The 22,772-nt window shown below is 36.4% G+C and overlaps 1 protein-coding gene across 3 annotated transcripts in view; it reads right to left on the reverse strand.

Annotated features, from left to right (window-relative positions):
• Positions 1–22,772, reverse strand: part of thoc1 (THO complex 1) — a 31,279-nt gene that overhangs the window by 3,572 nt on the left and 4,935 nt on the right. For all 3 annotated transcript variants that reach the window (XM_067362027.1, XM_067362028.1, XM_067362029.1), the window contains exons 9-20: positions 16,696–16,769; positions 16,104–16,212; positions 15,650–15,784; positions 15,429–15,529; positions 15,259–15,325; positions 12,519–12,569; positions 12,306–12,376; positions 9,032–9,127; positions 8,878–8,943; positions 8,719–8,802; positions 8,466–8,613; positions 7,276–7,360 (exon numbers count right to left, since the gene is read on the reverse strand). In XM_067362027.1, coding sequence (XP_067218128.1) covers positions 7,276–7,360; positions 8,466–8,613; positions 8,719–8,802; positions 8,878–8,943; positions 9,032–9,127; positions 12,306–12,376; positions 12,519–12,569; positions 15,259–15,325; positions 15,429–15,529; positions 15,650–15,784; positions 16,104–16,212; positions 16,696–16,769 — 1,087 coding nt within the window. The remainder of the gene's footprint in view (positions 1–7,275; positions 7,361–8,465; positions 8,614–8,718; positions 8,803–8,877; positions 8,944–9,031; positions 9,128–12,305; positions 12,377–12,518; positions 12,570–15,258; positions 15,326–15,428; positions 15,530–15,649; positions 15,785–16,103; positions 16,213–16,695; positions 16,770–22,772) is intronic.

The raw sequence follows: 22,772 nt of genomic DNA on the forward strand, positions 1-22,772 counted from the left end.
AGATCAAATTTTCAGAAAGGCGCTCTCTTTATCAATTAACCACAAATTTGAGCTTTAAACCAGCACATTCTCGCCTGAAAAAATCTTAAAACTGCATATCATGATATAACAGAGCCAGATCACACGAAAATGCGTATCAATAGTACGAGTTTGTAATCTCGTAGAATATATACGCCAAAATGAGTTTTTCGCGTGCATATGATACGCACTTTATGGGGTATTATACGTACGAAACTGGATTGTTTGTCCGCCATAAGCAAAGCTGCTGCACACCGGTAATCTTGAATTTGAATGCCTGTACACGCTGTGCACTATGGCTGTGCATGATAGGAGCATAGACAGTAAAAGAAGAGGATATGAGTCTGATCAGCGCGCACACAAGCTTGATTGACACTGCTAACCCAGCTAACACACGACGTAACAGTTACGTAATGTATTCGTACTTTTTGGTAATGTCATGACTTACTAACTGACAACGTAACTACGACGTCGCATGCCAGTAATTTCATTACCTTCAGATTACCATCTCACAACGTCGTCAGTACGTTCTCCTAACGTTATAAGATTACCAAGAACGTTCCAGATACGTCCTCTATTCGTAATATATTGGTAATTCCATGACTTACTAGTAACGTAACTACAACGTTGTATGCCCGTAATAATATTACCATCACATTACCATATCACAACGTCGTCAGTACGTTCTCCTAACGTTACAAGATTACCAAGGACGTTCCAGATACGTCCTCTATTCGTAATATAATGGTCATTCCATGACTTACTGGCAACGTAACAGCAACGTCATGTGCTCGTAATTTCCTTACTATCATTTACACATTCTTTATATGTTATTATTACCAGCATTTGCAATATAAAACGTGTAATTAAATGTCAGACACAAGACTGAAATGTCCCCTTAAGAAAAAAATTTTTTCTTTTCACCAAATCAGAGTATGGATGACTGCTTTTTATATATAGTGACGTGACATACAGCGCGCGCCTCCACAAATGGAGTGCGCGCGTGCCCACAGTATGTTGACAAGAGTGTAAAGTTAATTTTTCTGAGGGAAGAATTTATTTTTCCGAGGTGACAACGAATAAATGGCTTTTATAAAAATGTATAAAGTTAACTTTGGAAAGACGCAAAACCTTTTTTTATTGTTATGTTTACGTTAGTGCAGGTGGCCGTTAGAGTTGCCATGGCAACCGGGAAAACATTCAAGCTGCTGGAGAGGACAGCGTCGACGTTTCTCCGTGTTTCTCGTCAGTTTTATAGCAATAAAGTTCAACAGCTGCGTCAGATTGGTTAAGTAACATTACCCACAGTCTACTTTAAGTACTTGTTACTATTTTTACCTCTGTGATTTCCTTGATCGTCTGAAATATATGTTAGCAAAATGTTACGTTAGCATAGCATATGTTTTTAATGATACTGAGAGCAAAACGTCTTGAATGCTTTTATTTTATGTTTCGCTGTAGGCTATATGTTTTTATTTATAGTTTGAGTGTATTTTATTATTTTTATTTGGAGTTTTGTTTATGTTCTGTGTGTTTTTCAAAATAAATGAATTGAATTCATTTCGAGTCTGCATTCATCGTTCACAGCTGTTGGAATAGCCTTCACATTAGTTTGGGCAAATGAGGACATTAGGTTAAACTACTGCATGTCCGCCCATAGAAAAATAAATAAATATAAGAATTACCAACTGATGACCAACACACAACTATTGATACACAACGTTGCCACGACGTCGCAGTTACCAACTGGCAACGTCACAAAGTTACGTTGTGGCCACGTATAGGCACCTTTCACTTTTCCGGTTGCCAGTTACGTCGCCACGACGAAAGTTTGGTCACCAAATTACGTTGCAGTTACGTAACAGTCACGTATTTTGGTTAGCTGGGTATATATATATATATATATATATATATATATATATATATATATATATATATATATATATATATATATATATATATATATATATATATATATATATATATTTATATATTAGAGAGAGAGAGATTTTAAGCCCCCTCATAAACACAATTGTCCTCCTTTTGGAGTTGCGCTGAATCAGCCTAAAACACCCGCTCTAGAATCTTTATTAGGACGCTGCAGCATAGCGTTTAATGCCGTAAGATCTGGTCAAACACGATTGTCTGAAAGCGGTGTCAAATAAATATCTGATATATCATTGGTTAAAAACGTAAACAAGCCGGCTGGCTACGTCATATCATCACGTTTTGTATATGTATTTCTGTTATTTCCAGAAATTTTATGATTTCAGGCAAGACACTCCTCCTGACTCTGATTGGTTGGTTCTTACCGGGAGCGGTGTATTTCTGCAAATGGCAATAGGCCTTTTTCACAAGAATCGGAAATCACGTGACGCAGGGTAACGTTAGTTCCGCTATGCGTCTACGGCTATTAGATTGATATGCTCTTTTCTCAAATATCGCTTCTTACCTTTTATGTTTTGTCTGTTTTCCAAGTCGCTTTTGTATAATCTACAAAGAAATTATTTTCTACTGGTTTGTAGCTTGTACGGCCGCTAAGACCGTTGCTCGAATTTACCGGCAGGTGGATTTATATTACCAGCTGTCATACAGTAAAGGCTACGCAGCTACTCATTCAGTTACTCCCCCGATCGTATTACCTACGACGAACATTATTTATATAATTTATTAATTAAAAAAATAACTCCCAATATATACTTTAATGGGGGATATAAAATCGAGATACATAATATTGTCGTGAGTTTAATATGTTTTAAAAATATATAGCATGTAATCAGGGCCGGATTAACATAAGGGCTAGGTGGGGCTGAAGCCCCAGGGCCCGCGGGTAGAGGGGGCCCGTGATTGGCTGGAGGAAATGAGATTGACAAGTCAAAGGTGGTTGATTTGTGTCTAATAAAATAACAAGAAAAAATGATTGGAAAATGTGCCTGACAGATAAATCACCGTCCAATCAAAATCACTTTACAATTCGTGGCATGACATCGGGAAACGCCTCTTTGCGTTATGCTGTCGCATGTAGGCCTAGACTAGAAAATTGACCTTTATTGCTTGTTCAGCGTCGCTGGTGTTCAAAATGATAAAAAAAAAAAAAAGTGATAGTGGTGCGCAAAAAAGGAAAAATAAGCTTGAAAGGGAGAAAAGGGATGCTAATCTTACAGCAAAAATTACAAAACTGACTAACTGCTTCGGTTCACATAAAACATTCGAGCCAGTGGAAGACCCCGCGTGCAGCGGCAGCTCACAATTATCTTCACCCATCGACACCGTCGCCGATCTGCGTGCTTTACACGTTGAAAAAGGTGAGATAGCAGCTGCATCAAGTTATTTTTATTACGAGTTAAGCCCTATTCGGATGGTAATTGTTTCTCATTAAAACGTAAGGTGTTTTCAACATTTACAGGGACGAGTCGATTGATTTTATTGCTGTGGATTCAGAATGTCAGTGTTTTTCTCTCATCATCATCACCTGTGTAAAAATCCCGAATTAACTTTCCTACTGTTTTTTGACGAACACCAATGTCGAGTGACTTGTCTCCAACTATCTGCCTTTGAAGCACATTTTATCAGTTGCAGTTCTGGTGCCTCCATCCGTACAACTCGACCTCGACACATTCACATCACACGTTAACACAGCGGTAGAGTTACTCACGGGACACTGCACTTATTCGCAATCAATTCTTTATTTGCATGTACTTTAAAGCCCTGCCAGTTAAACATGTCATTCGTGTGCTGTTCTGAGATGCGCTTTTTCTGACCCCATACACCCGAAGCGTGCACACACACTTAAGCCTGTCAAACAGCACCTGACTACTGGACTTCATCTTTCGCGTCTGATTGCGCTATAATACTGTCAATTACACAAAAGGTTTACATAAACACAGTTGGTTATGTCTGAAGTGAGTTGAGAAAATCGGACGCGTGCAGGTCTTAAAGTGACAGCATCCTAATAGTTAGCATGCGGACCCTTGTCCTTAAAAGGATAGTTCACCCCCAAAATTAAAATCCTGTCATCACATGCTCACTTTCAAGTTGTTTTAAACCTGAATGAGTTTCTTTCTTCTGTTGAACACAAAATAAAATATTTTGAAGAATGTGGGTTACAAACAGTTGCTGGTCCCCATTCATTTCCATAGTAGGAAAAAATAAATATATATAATGTGGAAATCACTGGGGACCATCAACTGTTTGGTTACCCACATTCTTCAAAATAGTTTATTTTGTGTTAATCAGAGGAAAGAATTATTGTGTCAGCAATATATGCAATACAATTTTAAAATATGTTAAATATTTTATATGTTAAATATATTTTAAAATATGTTAAATAGCATGGATTATTTAGTGTGCTTATATAAAATGATTTGATAAAATGAAATGGGAATCGGATGAAAGGGGGCCCTTGGTGTTGCTATAGCCCCAGGGCCCAACGTGTTCTTAATCCGGGCCTGCATGTAATATCATATGGCATCATCCCACATTCAAGCATATGTTATAACTAATCCTGATCGATTAAAATGATTAAACTAAGACATAATTAATTTCCAACACCACATTGTACAACTATCAGTCTTTGCATTAATGTTGCAACAGCACAATAAAACTGCGCATAATACACACTTTAAGATGACGACAGGAAAATGAGTGAGAGACTGAAGTGTTTATATCATAGACTGTAAGGTTTATATCCAGGAATATCAGGGTGCGAGTGGTCCTGTTTCATGAATCAGAGGATCTTGCGTGATAAGGGAGCTTCCAGCTGATCATTTCCCCAGCACGTCGCTAAAAGCACTCTATAACGTTACTCCCAAAGTGCATACTATCCACCCTAAATAGCACTGAATATTAGTACACATAGACTACTATTTACTATTTTATTACACATAGACTAGCACTTTGGGACGCAGGCACCGTCTGTACAGCACATGGAGCGCAATAATGCACAGCCGCGCCAAACAGGCATGAAGAATATAACCAGTTTAACCGCCATCACTTCAAATTATTTATTAAATTTTGCTCTTAATGAGAACTCTGTAGTCTCACCAATAATTCAACAAGAACGTTCAAACATTTTCATGACATTTAATTCGTAAAACGACTTTGATTCCCGAGCTGGTTCTGATCGAGGCTATCCATCACTGTAACCGGAAAAAGTTTTACACTGCGTGGATCGTTCCGGAAGCCAAAAACCCGGAAGTGTGAAATTGGCCTATAGGACCACTGGGAGGAGCCAGAGGAGCTTGATTTTTTCAGATTATCTGTCTCATATTCTACTTTCAGGACATGATGACAGGTTTAACAAATATGTAAAAAATACATTTTTACAAAAGTTACCTACTGCAGCTTTAAACAGATGCCATGAAAACACACTTCTTGTAGGATAAATTTATTTTCATTAAATTCTTAATTTTCTATGTTCACCAATTAGAGTTGTGTAAACTTCTTGAGAAAACTGCTTCTAGGCCATTCGCCCAATCAGAGTGAAACCACTGCAACAACTTGGATGCTGGTCTTCTTTGGTATATAGGGGAAAATGTTGCAATTTTAGTTCTGTATACTGAAGGAACAAAGCCAAATGTAAGGGGGGAGGGGGGGGAATGTAATTAAATGTAATTGCATTTACATTAATTCAAATATAAATGGAAAACTATGGTATAGAAGGGCTAGGCACTGTAATGCAAATATATATATATATATATATATTGGCCCAACGATGCAGTGTCTTTGTGTCTCTATTAGTGTCAGAGTCATTCATGATGACAGTTGTGTATCTTGAGAAACATGGCCGTCATTTTGATGGAAAGATGTCAAAAAGATCTAAAGCTGCAACGTACATGCAATTTCTGTCAAAATGGATTAAAGCTCTACACTGCTCTGCACTGAGGTGATTTGTTCTCTCTTCTCTGCTCACCTCAAGCAGCAATTAAATCTTCTTTCTTGGGAACTTTATACTACATTGACGGCAGACAGACCCAAGTGCCATTCTGTGATGACACTTTGAAAACAAAACCAAAGTGAGGTGAGCAATACCATCCATGTTGCTGCCACCCCTTTTGAAGGTGTTACCTTACCAGCTGTCACTTTTGATAATGCAAATGTACTGCTGTTCTGATCCAAAGAGTACAGTTTCAACTAGGGGTGTGATATTAAATTGTGACAATATTTCTCGTCAAGGTTAAAGCTGTACTGGAAGTGGTCCGCATTATTAGACCAATTTCAAAGGCTGCAGCCACTGAAATATATTTTAAAACCATTTCATAGTGTTATTGTAAAATCACAAAGGCTGCAGGCTGCCAATGCACTGCAGGTTTTGGAGTGATTTGCTGTTAATCACGATTTCAAAATAAAAGTTTAAACCCTTGCTCTGAGTTTGCATATTTTGATGTCCAAGAAATTACAGTGACTATAAAAACTGATTAATTATTATTTTTAATTTTTATATTAATTATTATTATTATTATTATTATTATTATTATTATTATGTATTCATTTATTTATTATTATTATTATTTTATATATTTGTTTCCTCTGGGGGTTGGATGGCAAAATGTTTTTTCATAATTCTTCTGTACTTGTATTGTTATTATTGTAAAAGTTCAATAAATAGATTTAAAAAAATAAATTACAGTGGCTGTAGCATTTCTATCATAAGTGGCCAAATATTAAAGATTAAGTGGACTTTAGAATTTAAAAAACTTTGTTTGGCCAATATTAAACAAGGATTTGATCATGCTGTAAAGTGTAACAACAACTAGGCCATTGGCACCCTCTGCAGGCATGTGTTATAATATGTACAGAAGTTTTACCGGAGTCGATTATCATTTATACTAAATTACATTATATATTTTAACGGTTTAAAACCATACGATTACTTGCTTTTGAAACTTTATTTGAACCAATTATTATTATATATGTATTTTAATTCATTTTAAAGGCTACTGTTCACATAGGTGTATTTTTATTAAAAAAAAAAAAATTTATCAGATTACTCAATCAAAAAATCAATTACTCGATTACCAAAACAAACGTTGACAGCCCTAGATTGAAAAGAATGCATCTGCATTGTTTTGCATTTTGTGACTTTTCACAAAACTTTTGTTGCTGAAGATTTCTGAATCTCATCTCGTGCTCGCATCTCGTTTAGTGAGCAAAGTGTATCATCACACCCCTAGTGTCAACAGAAACTAGTAGAGGCAGGGCAATAGCAATAAAAATGGCTTCTGAGGTTTAATAATAAAAAAGAACAAAACAACTCACTGTCATTGCTGTCTTTCAACAGGTTATCTCCATTCTCATCATCATCTTCCTCTCCAGTTTTTATCTCCTCAGAAGGAAGGTCTTTCTGTTTGAAGATAAACAAAAATTCAGTCCCATTTCAGAATTTATATAATACTCAAATATTTTGCTTACTATTTTACTCAAATATACAGTGAGTTTCTCATTTGAATTAATTTAAACTATATTTTACAACTATATTGTACACCGTTCTCCACTAATATTGGCATCCTTCATAAATAAGCAAAATTAAAAAAAAATTGGAACATACTCAAGCATGCGTGACATGATGCTTGTGGTGTCAATAATTATGGAATGCATAGATTTAATGGTTAGATTTATGTGGATTTTTTTAATAAAAAAAACCAAATGATAAATCAACAAAGACACTTTCCATGGCCATATTTACCAAGGGTGGCTATATTTGTAGATGCCACAATACATGTTGCCATAATAGTGGTTTTCGTACAGGAGGAGTGTTTTCATAGTTCTTATAGCTAATGGTGGAGGTACCTGCTTTTTGGCATGTTCGCACTGCAGGAAGTGGGAATGATTTTAAGTATAGGAATGCCTTTTGGGGGGACTAAATTATCTCTTATTTCAGAGAAGGGTCCAACCCACCACAACAGGAACTACCAGTGAGTATACATTGGTTGGCCAAGCACATGTGAAACACCGGCACCCGCCATTTTTTAAAAAGCCATGCCAACACACAGTTTATAGCCTATACATTTACTCCACAAACAAGGAAAACAGTGATAGATGGACCAATGCCGAAGTCCATGCACTTCTCAACCTTTATGCCGAGGAGAAAATCCAATGCGACTTTAAAGGGACCAAGCGAAACATGATTATATGTATTTCCACATTGGGCATCAACCACGTGGGACATGCTATAATAATTTATCGTACACGGTTTACTTTGTTTAAAGGCCTGTACACACCGGGATGAATATCGACAGTATTTACGGTCATAAAATAAAGTTCTCTGTGAACCACCCTGGTGGCTAGTTCCAATAATTCGTAATAATTCCTATAGTTCCTAATAACTACCCGGTGCAAAAGCCCTGATATCAGCCACTGAAAAGCCTATATTGGGAAAGAACTAGTTTGAATGTTATCTACATTCTAGAAAACTCCCCTAGTGTTTGATAATGTGGATGTCCACTCACAGGAAGCTCTTTGGCCAGTTTGATGACCATGTTTTCCAGATAGTCTGCCAGACTCTTGAACTGCTGATTGGTTGGCTGGAAGAAGTGAGGACTCCTCCTGGAGAGCAGTCGCAAGGCTCTCCAGCCGTAGTTTGAGTTACGCACAACTCTGAGGGAAGACCGTGATGAATTCATTTAATCTGATGATTAATGTGATGCATAGTCTGTAATCACTTTTATTCTTTTAAGAAAATCGATTATTAATTATCTGTACTTGTACTCATCCTCCACCATGTTTGCTGGATCTGCCTGTTCAATAGCTTCTTCAAAAAACTCCTCCAGTGATGGCATGAATTCCCTTTAAACAAGACATGCATTAATGCAAAATTTCTCATATTAAGCACCTTTAAGCAAGTGTTTACCAAACACACACCTGCTATCTGACTTGCAGGCCTCCATGTTGTCAGGGTTTAGATTCCAGAGTCTTGTGAGTTCCTCACTGTTGATTGTCAAGAACAGCAGAAATGCAAAATAAGATCCGAATCGAAATCTTGACAAAGTTACAGAGAAATCAATTATTATCTTACTTTCCCATGAGAATTTTGCGATCAGGTCCTTTCCCCAAAAAGTCCTCTGGTGCTTGTCGCTTTCTGCTGGGGCGCATGGGTTTGGTCTCTGCTGGTCTGAGAGAAACAAAAGATTCTATTCACATATTCATTCATAACTTCAAAAATAACCATGACCATAACTGCAAACTAATGTATCATCTTTTTATTTCTGACTTTTAATGCATTTTAAATCTTGCTGTCTGGTTGGAAGAGCTGGGAGAATTAGGAAGTAAGCATTTATAATCCCTGGATGGAGCTCTGACAGAGTTAGTCCAGGAACATTTGCCTGTAAGGGTACGGTTTAAATGCACAGCTACCTGACAACTGTAAAACATTTTTACAGTTATCCCTCCAGCGTCAGGAACATCCATTTAGATCCGCCCTGATGGATAGATCCGTTTAGATCCGCTCTGACGGACAACAAAGTTGAGTACAGTTATTCCTCCAGTGTGAGGAAGATCCAGTTAGATCCGCTCTGATGGATAGATCCATTTAGATCCAATCTGACGGACAACAAAAAACTCCCTGAAACTTCCTAACTCTTCCATCCGGATAGTGATATTCTCTGTTTTTACTGTTACTTTTATTGTTAGTTTTTACTGTTATTTTTACTGTTAGTTCCATTTTTATTCTTGTGTATTTGGTTCTTCTTTATGTAAAGCACTTTTCATACACAATGGTAATTCAAATAAAATTGCCTTGCCTAATGAGAGATGAACAGTAGCTAAGTTTCCATTCAAATTTGCTAATTTAACTTATTTGCAAATGTTTTATGCGATATTCCAATTTTGCTCATAAAGCACCGTTACCATCCAGTGAGTCAAAGAGAACAAAATCCTGATAAATTGGCAGCAAATATCTTGAAAAAAAAAAGGAAGTTGCTGCAGCAGGAGAAGCCACATATATAATAAATGACTTGCGGCTCAAAGAGCACAGACAAAAATGCAATAAACGCTGTCATGTTATCTTGCATTTGGGTTCCTGCTGTTTAGAAACAGTCAAGACAGACAGTTCTGGGATGTCATTATACCCAGCCACATTGATGACAGACTTTGGCTTAGTCATTTCAGAATAACCAAAACATTTCAGATGCTGATCAAGACAGGTTCACTGGTTAGTCAAATTATGCCACCCCAAGCAAAGTCACATGACTTTTTTGATGCACATCAAGGGATGTATTAAGATATGTCTGACTAATATCAATGCAGGTGAATCAACTAAATATAAAAATTTAAGTTTTAAACAAGTAGACTGTAAACATTTTAATAATTTATTGATAATGTTTTCTGTGTTTTTGGCTGCAGAGATTAAGTCAACGTTGCTGAATTGACTCCGCAGTAGTGGCCTATATTCACATTTTCTACAGATAACATAATTAGATTAATTAGATAATTTTTTTTTTTTTCACCTGAATTGGTTGACAATCACTTGACATTTCAAGCTATCTATTAGATATATTTCTCATGTCCGTGAGGCAAGTATATGTTTTTTTTTTTTTTTGACACACTCTAGTTCAACAGAGACCAAGACAGCAGAAAGCGCATTCTGTTTGTTTTCTTTATTTTACAAAGGGACGTTTTCTTGTTATGGTGAGTTTACACAAATATAGTTTCGAAGTTTACTCTTATCTGTATTACCAAAAATTGAGTATTTTAAGTTGTTTCTGCTGTTATCAGAAAAAAATGCAAGTGATCCCGCCAGCGCCTCCATGTCCGTAAGCGCACTATATCTTCCACACTCCGCACAAACACTTGGATAATCACCTAATAATAGAGCACATATACCTAGGTTAACGTTATGTAAAGTAAAGTTGTAAAGTTGTAAAGTTGCTACTACTTACATATTTCATACATATACATGTAAAGTTGCTACTACTTACATATTTCAAATAAGCCATATTGGAGGTTGATGGACGATAGGCCAACGTTTGGATTTCCTGCCCAACATACTGTTTACATACTATTACTACAAGGACCCACATTAACGATCTGTTGCTCACGGACTGCGTGACTTCGCTATGAGGTTTTTTTTTTTTTTCTGCGACAACCGTCTAATACAATTTTTGTTCAACTAACGAATAGTAGGAGGCAGCCCTACATAAAATGTTGAATATTGATATTTTAAAATGAAATATCAATGATTTAAAAAAATAAATAAATAAATGAAAAGATGATTCATTAAGGATCAGCCGTTTGAATGAATGATTGAGTCATTAAATCATTAATTCAAGCGATTCGTTCATTCCAGCCATGTGTTGCTCAGAGACACAAAACAGTCCTGTGGCTTTGATTTTCATTGGCAAAAGAGAGCTAAAACAGGCAATATTGTCTAAAATCTAAGCCAATTAATATTAACTTGTTTATTGAACTACTGTATAAAATCAAAATCACATTTGTAATCATGCTGATATTTGGAGAGAAAAAAAATGGCACTTTTTGTGTGATATAGATTAACTATATTAAATGATACAGAGGTAGTTTTGTCCCTTTTTCTTGAATATTTGGGGCATTCTAAATGCATTTTAATAGACTACATAATGTAGTGTATGAGTGCACTCTAAATGCACAGGCACACTAGTCTAACCTAATAGATACTGATCCTGCTGATACTGTCCTCTCTGTCTTCTAAATTTTAATTGTGATTTTAACTTTAAAATGGTAAGCAATCACTTTTTTTGTTGTAGAATGTAGAACTTCTATTTTAACCCTTTAATGTATAATCATGTACAGCATAGCCTACATAGATATATACACTACATTTTTCAATAACATTTTACTAATAAAATACAGAAGATAAAACTGGATCCAACCAATCAATTATTAAAATAATTGTAAGCTGAAATCGTACTTTTCACAATACACAGTGTGTATTCAAAGCAGCTTTACAGATTGGATTACTATACTGTGGCATGTATATTTACTTTGTATATATATTATCTATCGATATATATATATCTCTCTCTCTCTCTCTATATATATATATCCAACTCTATGAATTTTTTTCATCAAGGAGCTGCAAGAAAGCAGCTAATAATTTGTAAAACACTTTGCATCTGCATCTGCTAAATGAATAAAAGTCAATGTGGAAAACAGTTAGTTATATCTACATAATACGCTTTTTTCCCGTCAGATTTCAGAATAAAATGTAACAATATGATAAAGACTAGAATATGAGTCATTAACCTTGCATAAATGTAGTGTATATCAAATATTTAATGGGATAAAGTGTTTTTTGTGCCGTTTTTATTTAATACCTTTCTTTCACGAAGCTTGGGCAGCCCTCATTTTTCCAGGAGTTCCAGTTTTCTTCTGTATTCAGGATGTGCTGTTGGAGACAGCACAGTAAATCAAGATGACAAGAAAAGAGTTTTGGAGCACAAAGCTGCAATTTCGATATGTACAGTATTCATCACAAGATGAGAGTGAAACCTAAAATCCATACACATGTATAATTTGCAGATACTTACCTCAACCATAGATGCAAACTTGTCACCATCTGGAGGGGTTTCTCTCAGTAACTTCAATGATATGAAAAGTAGGTGAATAGTAATAAACAGTATGACACAGCTATGTAATTAATGTGGAGGTCATTCCTGTGTGATGTGCCCAGGGTCAAATGTTTCAGAGATTAATATGGTTAAGAAATCATAGGGTCCTATTGCCTATGTGTGTTAACATTATGTTAGTTAATTAAATGCAGTTTTTTTTTTTAACCATAAATTCACTCCCATAAAACCTAAAATGTTGCTACCATGTTTTTTATGGTAAAGTGCTTTAAGGGTTTTTTTTTTTTTTTTACAGTGAGGGAACCTGAAAAAAAAAAAAAAAAAGAAAAGTCTCCAAGCTCTGTATTTGCTTAATATGACATGGAATTTTGTGGAACATGTCAAAGGTTAGGATTACAAGTTTATAAAGTTGACAGAGCCCTGGGAAAAGCAGTCCAGTCCATTTAAAATAAAAAATAAAAACTATTGTGTGTTAACAGATCATTGAACTGAGGAACATAGGACCCTGGGAATATAGGTACACTCCCTTAAGCCTTCCAGTGCTCTTCTGAATTTTTTTTATTTTTTTTTTTACTCCATCGGAATAGTGCAAAACTCGGCAAAGGTTTTGGGACGTCATGTGAACACACACACACACACAAAATCATGGACATGATTCGGTCCTGAAAAAAAAGTCACACTTGTACTCCTCGTGGTCAAAAATGACTGCATTGGAAATTAATGGAAAATTAATTTCATCTAGTGGAAGCTTTTGGTATTGCACCCAACCAAAATCTTACTGAAAGCTAATTTTTATAGATATCAAGCTCAAATTTGGAACAAATTGTTTAGATGAATGGCTTTTGATTTTCTCACAGTTTTAGAGTAAAACATGTTTTGAAAATATAGATTTCATATAAAAATTTATAGTATTTTTGTGCAATTTTCAGAAACATAAATCTAACTTTTACTTATTATTTTTACTTAACAATAATCTGTCAAGTGTCATCTTTAAAAAAACCAAACTTAAAGTCCCTGTAAAGTCATTTTACAGTATGTGTTCTGAGTTTGTCACACCGCAGGAAAATGTGCTATTAACCACCCAGCCAAATTTTAATGATAAAAAAAACAATTAAATGAATTAAATTAAATAAGTTATCAAAATCTCGAAAAAATGGGCAGTATTCTCTGCTCTCAAATGCTGGGAGAGTGGTAGAGTTACTGTGGACTACCTACCAATTATAACACAAGCACAAATTTCAACTTACACTTATTGGTGGGAACATACTGCCGACTGTTGTCGAGTAGACAGATGACGGTGCCGTGAGATGGGAGGATGAATACCGGGACAGGAGAGACTCTGTCCGGCCTCATATCATCGGTTGTCGGTGGGAAGGGAGTACGAAGGCCGAGGCAGGAGATAGTCTGTTCAGCCCCATTCACCAAAAACAGCAGATTATCAGTGAATCCCAGCTGTTAGATGAAAGTTTGTAAAACTATCCGCTGTAGAACGATCACTTTAGAGACTAAATTAATCCAGCCCTTCTTCATATCATCGTTTTAGGAAATTTAAATAAGGAGACCGAGCTGTATTGTATATTATAACAACCATGTAATATGCATTTGCGTGACGAAGGCATTGCTAGCTAAATGTGTAAAAGGGCTGTATAACTAACGGTAATGACACTCGAGATGGAGCAGGTGAGCTGCTGTATAGTTAGAGGCGGTGACACGCTCGGTGCGTCATCGACAGTTATATAGTGTTAGGGGCGGGGCCATGCTCGGGGCTCCAGTACGTCATCAGACCCCCGTTTTAGCTTCGCCCAAAAAATCCTGAACAGAGAATTGGTGAAAAACTGTATAATGCTCTAACTTCAGAATTAAGCACTACACAATTCACAGTCTTTGTAATGTGTTTCAGCAATACATTTGTAACATTTATAATGTGTTTAGAAACAATTCTCAGAATTGTCTTTACAGGGACTGTAAGTCTGTGCTCCAAAGCATTAAAGATTTATGACAGTCTGAGTTAAATTTCATTTTCAGGTCTATGCTCAAAAAATGAATAAATGGATTAGTGGATTAATATAACAGAGTACTAGGGCTGGGTGATATGGCAAAAAAATAAAATCGATTTTTTCAGAACGACTGACGATTCACGATTTTGATGTTTGTTTTTTTTTTACTCTCACCTTAAAAACTTAACTACAATATGATTTAAGTAACATTCTCTTTATTAACAATCTGGTTAAAAAAGTTCCATTCCAAGTGCACCACACATGAAGTTATCAACATGGTGTAAATGTAAAACAATTTGTAAAATATCTTTGCAGAAATATGCTTGAAATAAGAAGGCAAATGTTGTACAAACTTATACAAGTAAAAAAAAAAAAAGCTCAACTCACGTTTAATAATGTATTCTCATTCCATAGCCTGCGTCTTATTTTTTATAACACAATAATGCATTTCTGAATGAACAGCCGCTTAAGAACAGTGATATGTTCTACGTTCATAGAGCGTCACATGAGAGCGGTTAATCAGGCGTGCCGGCACCATCCTGAGGTCAGATCAATTTCTTCTCCAAATACGGTTATCATGGCTGTATTGTCAACATGTCTAATTGTAACGCTTGCTAACAATTTTATTCAAAAGTCATTTGGGCACCAGAGTGTTAATATGTACCACACACCTCTAATCAGTAATACTTTAGGTTAAGACTAACCTGATAGACTAGTTTGGCTGTGTCCTCAATCCACGAAGACTGATCATCATTCAAAACACAGCTGGAGCTGCACAGGTTAAAGAGAAATTACAGAAAAAAATCATTTATTAACAAAGCAGGGAAAACATATCCTTATAGCTTTAAAAGAAAAGCTTGCCGTTTCCCCTGACCTCTTGAACTTGACTTGGCCCTTGAGATACTGGAAGAGGATGAGATATTGAAGCAAAATGTGTCGTCTGAAGTTGCTGTCACTCAACTGAAGGTCCATCAACTGCAGAAAGATGGGAAATTTGCCTTATATTATCAAGTCAATGACTGGATTGTACTAAAGACAGCTAGAACTGAGTTTTCTTTTTATTGAATAGTTGAATGAAAGACTGGAAGAACCAACTTTCTCACTGGTGAGGAACTTGGCAAAGTAGACATGGTCTCCAGCAGCAGTCCTCATCTCCTTCAGCTTTCTCTTTGATGCTTGCATGTCATCCAGTTTATAGCTCTTAAACACAGCTAGTGTCTCATCTGAATACTGCACAGAGAATACAATTGAGGGGACATAAAAACAACAAGATACATGCCTGTCAATTTACCTTTTGAAACCAAACTAATCATTTTCAAAACCACTGAAAACCAAACAAACTTAAATGACATTTAATAATCCAATTTTCTCAGAAGCTTGACCAAATACGAAAAAGAACTTTTAAGTGCAAACCCTTCAAGAATTGATTCACCACTTATCCTCAAAAGCTGTCTTGTTGGATTAATTTGAGGTAAATGTATTTATTATGGGCTGACTTTTTATATATTGGTTTGTATAAAAAAAAAGAAGAAAAAAAAAGATCAAATACCTTAAGGAAAGTCATCCACGAGAACTTGTCGTAGCATTGTACAGGGTTTCTGAAATAGTCCTGCAGGGTCCAGAATTTTCTGTACAAGTTGTAGTCAATAGGAATGGAGCTACAAAACAAAAGCCCTCTGAATTAGAATAATAAATAAAAAGAGTCTGATAACAGGAAATAAAATAAAAATAAAATAAAGCAAAAGCAAGACTTGGGCTGCACCGAAATTGCATACTCTCCTAAGTATTTATTCAGAGTAAGTAATTACTATAAGGATCATACTTTTTTAGCACTCGCAAAGTATGAATGTGTGTATGAAGGTAAACCGGATGTACAACATCCTCTCTGTTGCCTTTAACATATGACTTTCCAGCGTCAGTTGCGTCACTTCACTGCCATTCATAAATCCTCTCCCTCTGCCTCATGGGATAGTAAAGTCATCTGGATACTTTTTGGCTTCTCTTTTATGAGTACGGTGAATTCAGACATACTTCTTTTGTCACACAGTTTTTCGCCAACTATATAGTGAGAAAGTGTGCAATTTCTGATGCAGCCACTGACCTTGCAGCTTAGAAGCTGTGAAAATACAAATATCTTTTACCACGGAGCAGGTGCATCTTCATCACCCATCTCTCCCTCCTCCACCTCCATCCCATCCTCCTTAACTTCTGTGTGCTTGGAAAAAAACAAAACAAAAAAAGTCTGACATCTAATAAATAACACACTATAGATGTTGAACTAGCCATATTTCCATTCAACATTACAAAATTTAATTTGTGCACAAAATTGGAGTTTCCATCCCATGTGTTCAAGAGAACAAAATCACCAATTCCTGGGAAAGTGGTGCAAAATATCGGTCTTAAAAATAGAAGTTGCTGCAATTGGGGAAGAAATTGTGGCTCTTTTTTTCCTACAATATAAATGACTTGCGCCTCAGAGTGCGTGGACAAAACGCACTTAACGCTGTCATGTCATCTTGTGTTCAGATGCTGGTGTTTGAAATGTTTCTGGGAGGGAAAACTAACTCATTCTGATGACTGACTTTGGCTCAGGCATTTCAGAATGATCAAACTGCTGTGCGTAAACTAGGGATGCTCATTTCGGTTAAATTTCTCGACCGACAACCGACGCTCGTTATCCGATTATTAACCGTTAACTGATAAGATTATAATATTGTATAGCCTATATGATGATAATATGACATATATATGACATTAAATAAAAAAAATACAATTGACGAGTGTCTGTGTCTTCCACGGGTTTATTTTAACATGCAAACAGCAGCATAGAACAGACAAACAACAGAACCTGGATTCACATTATCAAATTGTCACGCACATGCAGCGTTTCTGACAACAGAAAAAAATTATTTAAATAAAAGGCATAAAATGAATAGGCCTACACTAAATAGCCTATTTTTCACTTAAAGGTTTAACAAATTAAGATGACAAAACAAAAACACAGTGAATCCATTGAAGCTTTGAACAACCGTTATTTTAGACATTTTTTCCGTCAAATAAAAATAGCAGGCCTACCTCAAGGATTGTTATTGTTATGACCACGGACAGGGGCGCAACTATCCAGTGTTAGAGGGGTATGCAGCAAAAAATTTTGGCGCCCCCCCACCCCCACTTCTAAAAAAAATAAGTGTGCTGGACATCATCATGTATGGGTTTGAAATAATAAATGTTTATTTTAAAGTATATCAGACAGCCACTGTAAGCCTACCATAATTATATGGTATATATGTACACATATGTAAAAAAAAAAACTATTTCTTTCCATGATAAACCAGCCTTATTGCATAAGTAATGTTTTCCAGCTTCTAGTCATTATTATTATGCATGCTACCTTATATTTACCAGTTGTCATTTTACTTTAATAAAATTGAGATGTGTCATGAATGGGATTGGTACCAAAGGGTTTAACCAAAATCTAAATGTAGATATCAGCAACATTATTTTGCAGTAAGTTAGTAAACACTTGTCAGTCAACAATAATATTTGCAAGCCTCCAAGTTTGGTAGCAAATATGCGCATAATTTCCACGGTAAACCAGAGATATTAAAGTTGTTTTCCAGATTATTGTCATTTATTGTACATGCTACTTTATATTTTTCAGTTTTCAGCTCAGCAACCTCGGTTTTGCATATTCTAAGCTAGCTACATATTCTGTCTGCTACATTCCCAGTGTTAGCAAATGCTAGCTAGTCTGTTAACATGAATAACGTATTTGCAAGCCTCCAAGCATAGACGTCACATTTTAAATCCTACCTGTTGCCTTTCACCATCCACTTATTTAGCTGCTTTCGCATCCCTTGACATGTCATCTCCTTTTCCCTCTTTCTTTTTCTATTTTTAGCCCCCGATAGCTTTTTTGCTTTATCCATCTTTTTCGAGTTTCCATTACAACTCACTAACGTTACTGCTGCTCAATCAGCGCTGCGCCCCGCCCACTCGCGATATTACCCTTCTATGTCTAAATTCTATGATGGAATCTTATGAGGGCACCGGAACCTACTCTAGCCTGTTAGTCCTCTAAAATGTATATAACTTTTTTTTTATATATATATATATATATAACTTTTATATAAATTCATATAACTTTTATTATTAAAATAAATAAATAAATAAATTAACCATCGCTTTGGCGCCCCCATGGTGCGGCGCCCCTATGCGACGCATATAGCGCATACCTACTGACCACGGACGGTGCACGTGTGCATACCGAACGCGTCTTTCCGCACTCATGGGCAAAGGAGTTTCTTTGGAAGGCTCGCGCACGAGACTGAGCGGAATGCGGGAAATGAAGTATACCAGGGGCCAGTTGCACCAGCTGTGCGAAAGTTGTGGGCACTAAGTTACAACTTATGCACTACTAAATATTTTTGTGTTGCACCATTAAACTTAGTTGAAGCGTAACTCTACGTATACACTAAATATTCACGGAAGCCTCCTATCAGGAGTAACGGTTGGAATAAAATAGCAGACTGACTGAAATGCATCAATAAGCTCTTGTTTTACCTGACAGACTTCATTCTTTACACATATATGATGCTGCTGACATTTACACTCTCTTAAATTTTAAGAGAGAGAACATCATGTGAAAAGATTACTTTGTTAGACACTCTTCAACACGAACCTGTTAAACGAGCGCGCCGTTGTGTGCATCGGTCCTATCACTCCGTGTTGTGCATGTCAAATAAAATCAGTCATAATCAATAAATGTAATTTCTTATGTTTTTGTTGTTGTTTCAGTATTTATTTATTGATCCTTATTAATTTCGTTTCAAATACAGTTTCTGAATGTTATTTACATATAAAAACATTTATGATTAAGTAGTAGGCTATTATATTTAATGGGAACTTATTTTTACTGTTAGCTACGTGAGGCAAAATAAGTCAGAATGAAGGATAAACTGAAATTCACGGAATTTCAACAACTTCTGCTCCTGTATTTAAAGGATAACTGAAGGTAAACGTCATAATGCGACTACGCATTAGGCCTACTTTACGGAGACCTTACGAGCTACTAGCTACGTTCTGCCTTAAGAACAAATGGTGCAACCGAATAAAGTACAGAGTTAGTTACAAACTAGCTAGTAGTTACTAAGCCACTAGTGTGGATTTTACGTTCCAATTTAAGAAAGAACTTACGAACGGCTGGTGCAACCCTCAGGGGCCAGTTGCACCAGCTGTGCGCAAGTTACAACGTAGACTAGTTTTGACGTAAATGGGCACTAAGTTACAACTTACGCACTACTAAATATTTTTGTGTTGCACCATTAAACTTAGTTGAAGCGTAACTCTACGTACACACTAAATATTTACGGAAGCCTCCTATCAGGAGTAACGGTTGGAATAAAATAGCAGACTGACTGAACTGCATCAATAAGCTCTTGTTTTACCTGACAGACTTCATTCTTTACACATATATGATGCTGCTGACATTTACACTCTCTTAAATTTTAAGAGAGAGAACATCATGTGAAAAGATTACTTTGTTAGACACTCTTCAACACGAACCCGTTAAACAGCGCACCGCTGTGTGCATCGGTCCTATCACTCCGTGTTGTGCATGTCAAATAAAATCAGTCATAATCAATAAATGTAATTTCTTATGTTTTTGTTGTTGTTTCAGTATTTATTTATTGATCCTTATTAATTTCGTTTCAAATACAGTTTCTGAATGTTATTTACATATAAAAACATTTATGATTAAGTAGCTAGTAGGCTATTATATTTAATGGAAACTTATTTTTACTGTTAGCTACGTGAGGCAAAATAAGTCAGAATGAAGGATAAACTGAAATTCACGGAATTTCAACAACTTCTGCTCCTGTATTTGAAGGATAACTGAAGGTAAACGTCATATTATGCGACTACGCATTACTTTACGGAAACCTTACGAGCTACTAGCTACGTTCTGCCTTAAGAACAAATGGTGCAACCGAATAAAGTACAGAGTTAGTTACAAACTAGCTAGTAGTTACTAAGCCACTAGTGAGGACTTTACGTTCCAATTTAAGAAAGAACTTACGAACGGCTGGTGCAACCCTACCCTGATCCCCCTGTCCCCCGTGCCAACGGCACGTCTGACCCTTTCTATCGAAATGGTCTGTAACGTTACTTCTTTTCGCTCGCTTCATTTTGCTTGTTGCTTAGCGAAATATGTCTGGCACGTGTGAAACGCCCCGCGAGTTAACAAATGAGCATATATGTATATATATCATATTTTTCTTTAACCATGCAGCAAACAGCAAAAAAAAAAAAAAAAAAAAAAAAAGTTTAACTGATAGTATTAATCGGTTAAAATTCTTACTTTCGGTTAATGGTTAAACGGTCAATGTGAGCATCCCTAGCATAAACTTAAATAATGCCTCGATGCGCAACAAAAAAACGTACGTGACTTTGCTTCAACAGAAGATGTGATTGGATAACTGGCTGACCAATCACATCTTCTGTTGAGGCAAAGTCACGTAAGTTTTTTTTGTTACACATCGAGGGATATATTTCGGCAAAGGTGTTTCCATCGTAGTTCATGCGCATGTCTTATAGGATAAAAAATAAAAATGCATTCGCCTCAGACCATAAGTTTATGCATATTTTTATGCAGTGAATAATTTTATCCCTTAAAACTCATCTTTGAACTGATCTCATCAGTTCATGCGAGTACAGTGGTTCATTATTAATATAAAGCGACGTGAATATTTTTGGTGTGCCAAAAAACCCCCAGAAAATAACGACTTATATAGTGATGGCCGATTTCAAAACACTGCTTCAGGAAGCATCGGAGCGTTATGAATCAGCGTGTCGAATCAGCTGTTCGGAGTGCCAAAGTCACGTAATTTCAGCAGCTTGCCGGTTTGACACATGATCCGAATCATGATTCGATACGCTGGTTCATTATGCTCCGAAGCTTTCTGAAGCAGTGTTTTGAAATCGGCCATCACCAAGTCGTTATTGTGTTTTTGGCGCAATATTAATATTGAACCACTGTACTCCCATGAACTGATTTAAATATGTTTTTAGTACATTAATAAATCTTGAGAGGAAATATCATTGCTAGCTATGGAGGCCTCACTGAGTCATCAGATTTCAACAAATTTCTTAATTTGTGTTCCGAAGATTAACAAAGGTCTTACGGGTGTGGAACAGCAGGAGGGTGAGTAATAAATGACAGAATTTTCATTTTTGGGTGAACTAACCCTTTAACTCTACAGCCTTGCTTCATTTAGTATACCTGGATACATGAATATGCAAATTAGCCCCCAACCTCCACTCAATCACAGCAGCTCGGACTTCCTGATCTGCTCTGTCAAACTGTAATGAACGCTACACAATGGCAAGTGTAAAAATTGCTTTAATTCAGCCATATGTGTTTGAAACAGATACTGATTCAGAAGAAGAGGAAGAACAAATTATACAGGTTTGTCTGTATAGTCGATGTATAAGAATTGGTCATGCGTTTTATCTAATCACGCTCTACAACATCAAACACATAGCGGCAACTAAAAGGATTAGCCTTTGTTATCAAACAGCTAATAATTCTAATGTTAATGTTACACAACCTTGTTCCAATTCACCATCTCAGAGTCAGACAGCTGCCTTCTAAAAATCAGTGACCTTAGAAATGCTTTGAACATCATAGAAAGTCAGTGGAAAAAAGCATCGCCCCGCACATTGATGGGATTGGTTATATGTGTCTGATGGTAGGGAACAGGGGCGGTTTAAAAAAAACGTGTTTTTGAGACTGTCTTTGGTACACTACAGTTTTAAGGAGAAAATACTTAGAGGTGGTGTTGACTGATGAATTGGCACATGGTTTGTCTTAAAGCTGCAGTAGGTAACTTTTGTAAAAATGTATTTTTTACATATTTGTTAAACCTGTCATTATGTCCTGACAGTAGAATATGAGAATCAAGCTCCTCTGGCTCCTCCCAGTGGTCCTATTGCCATTTGCAGAAATACACCGCTCCCGGTAAGAAACAACCAATAAGAGCCAGGAGGAGTGTCTTAGCAGTGTCAATCAAGCTCGCGTGCGCGCTGATCTTACCCCTCTCATGCACAGCGACAGCGCATACAGGCGTTCAAATTCAAGATTACCGGTGTGCCGCAGCTTTGCTTATGGCAGAAAAACAACTGCCAATTCCTCGAGTGGCACCTGCTCACAAAATAA

The sequence above is a fragment of the Chanodichthys erythropterus genome, chromosome 16, assembly GCF_024489055.1.
Source record: "Chanodichthys erythropterus isolate Z2021 chromosome 16, ASM2448905v1, whole genome shotgun sequence".
Classification (NCBI taxonomy): domain Eukaryota; kingdom Metazoa; phylum Chordata; class Actinopteri; order Cypriniformes; family Xenocyprididae; genus Chanodichthys; species Chanodichthys erythropterus.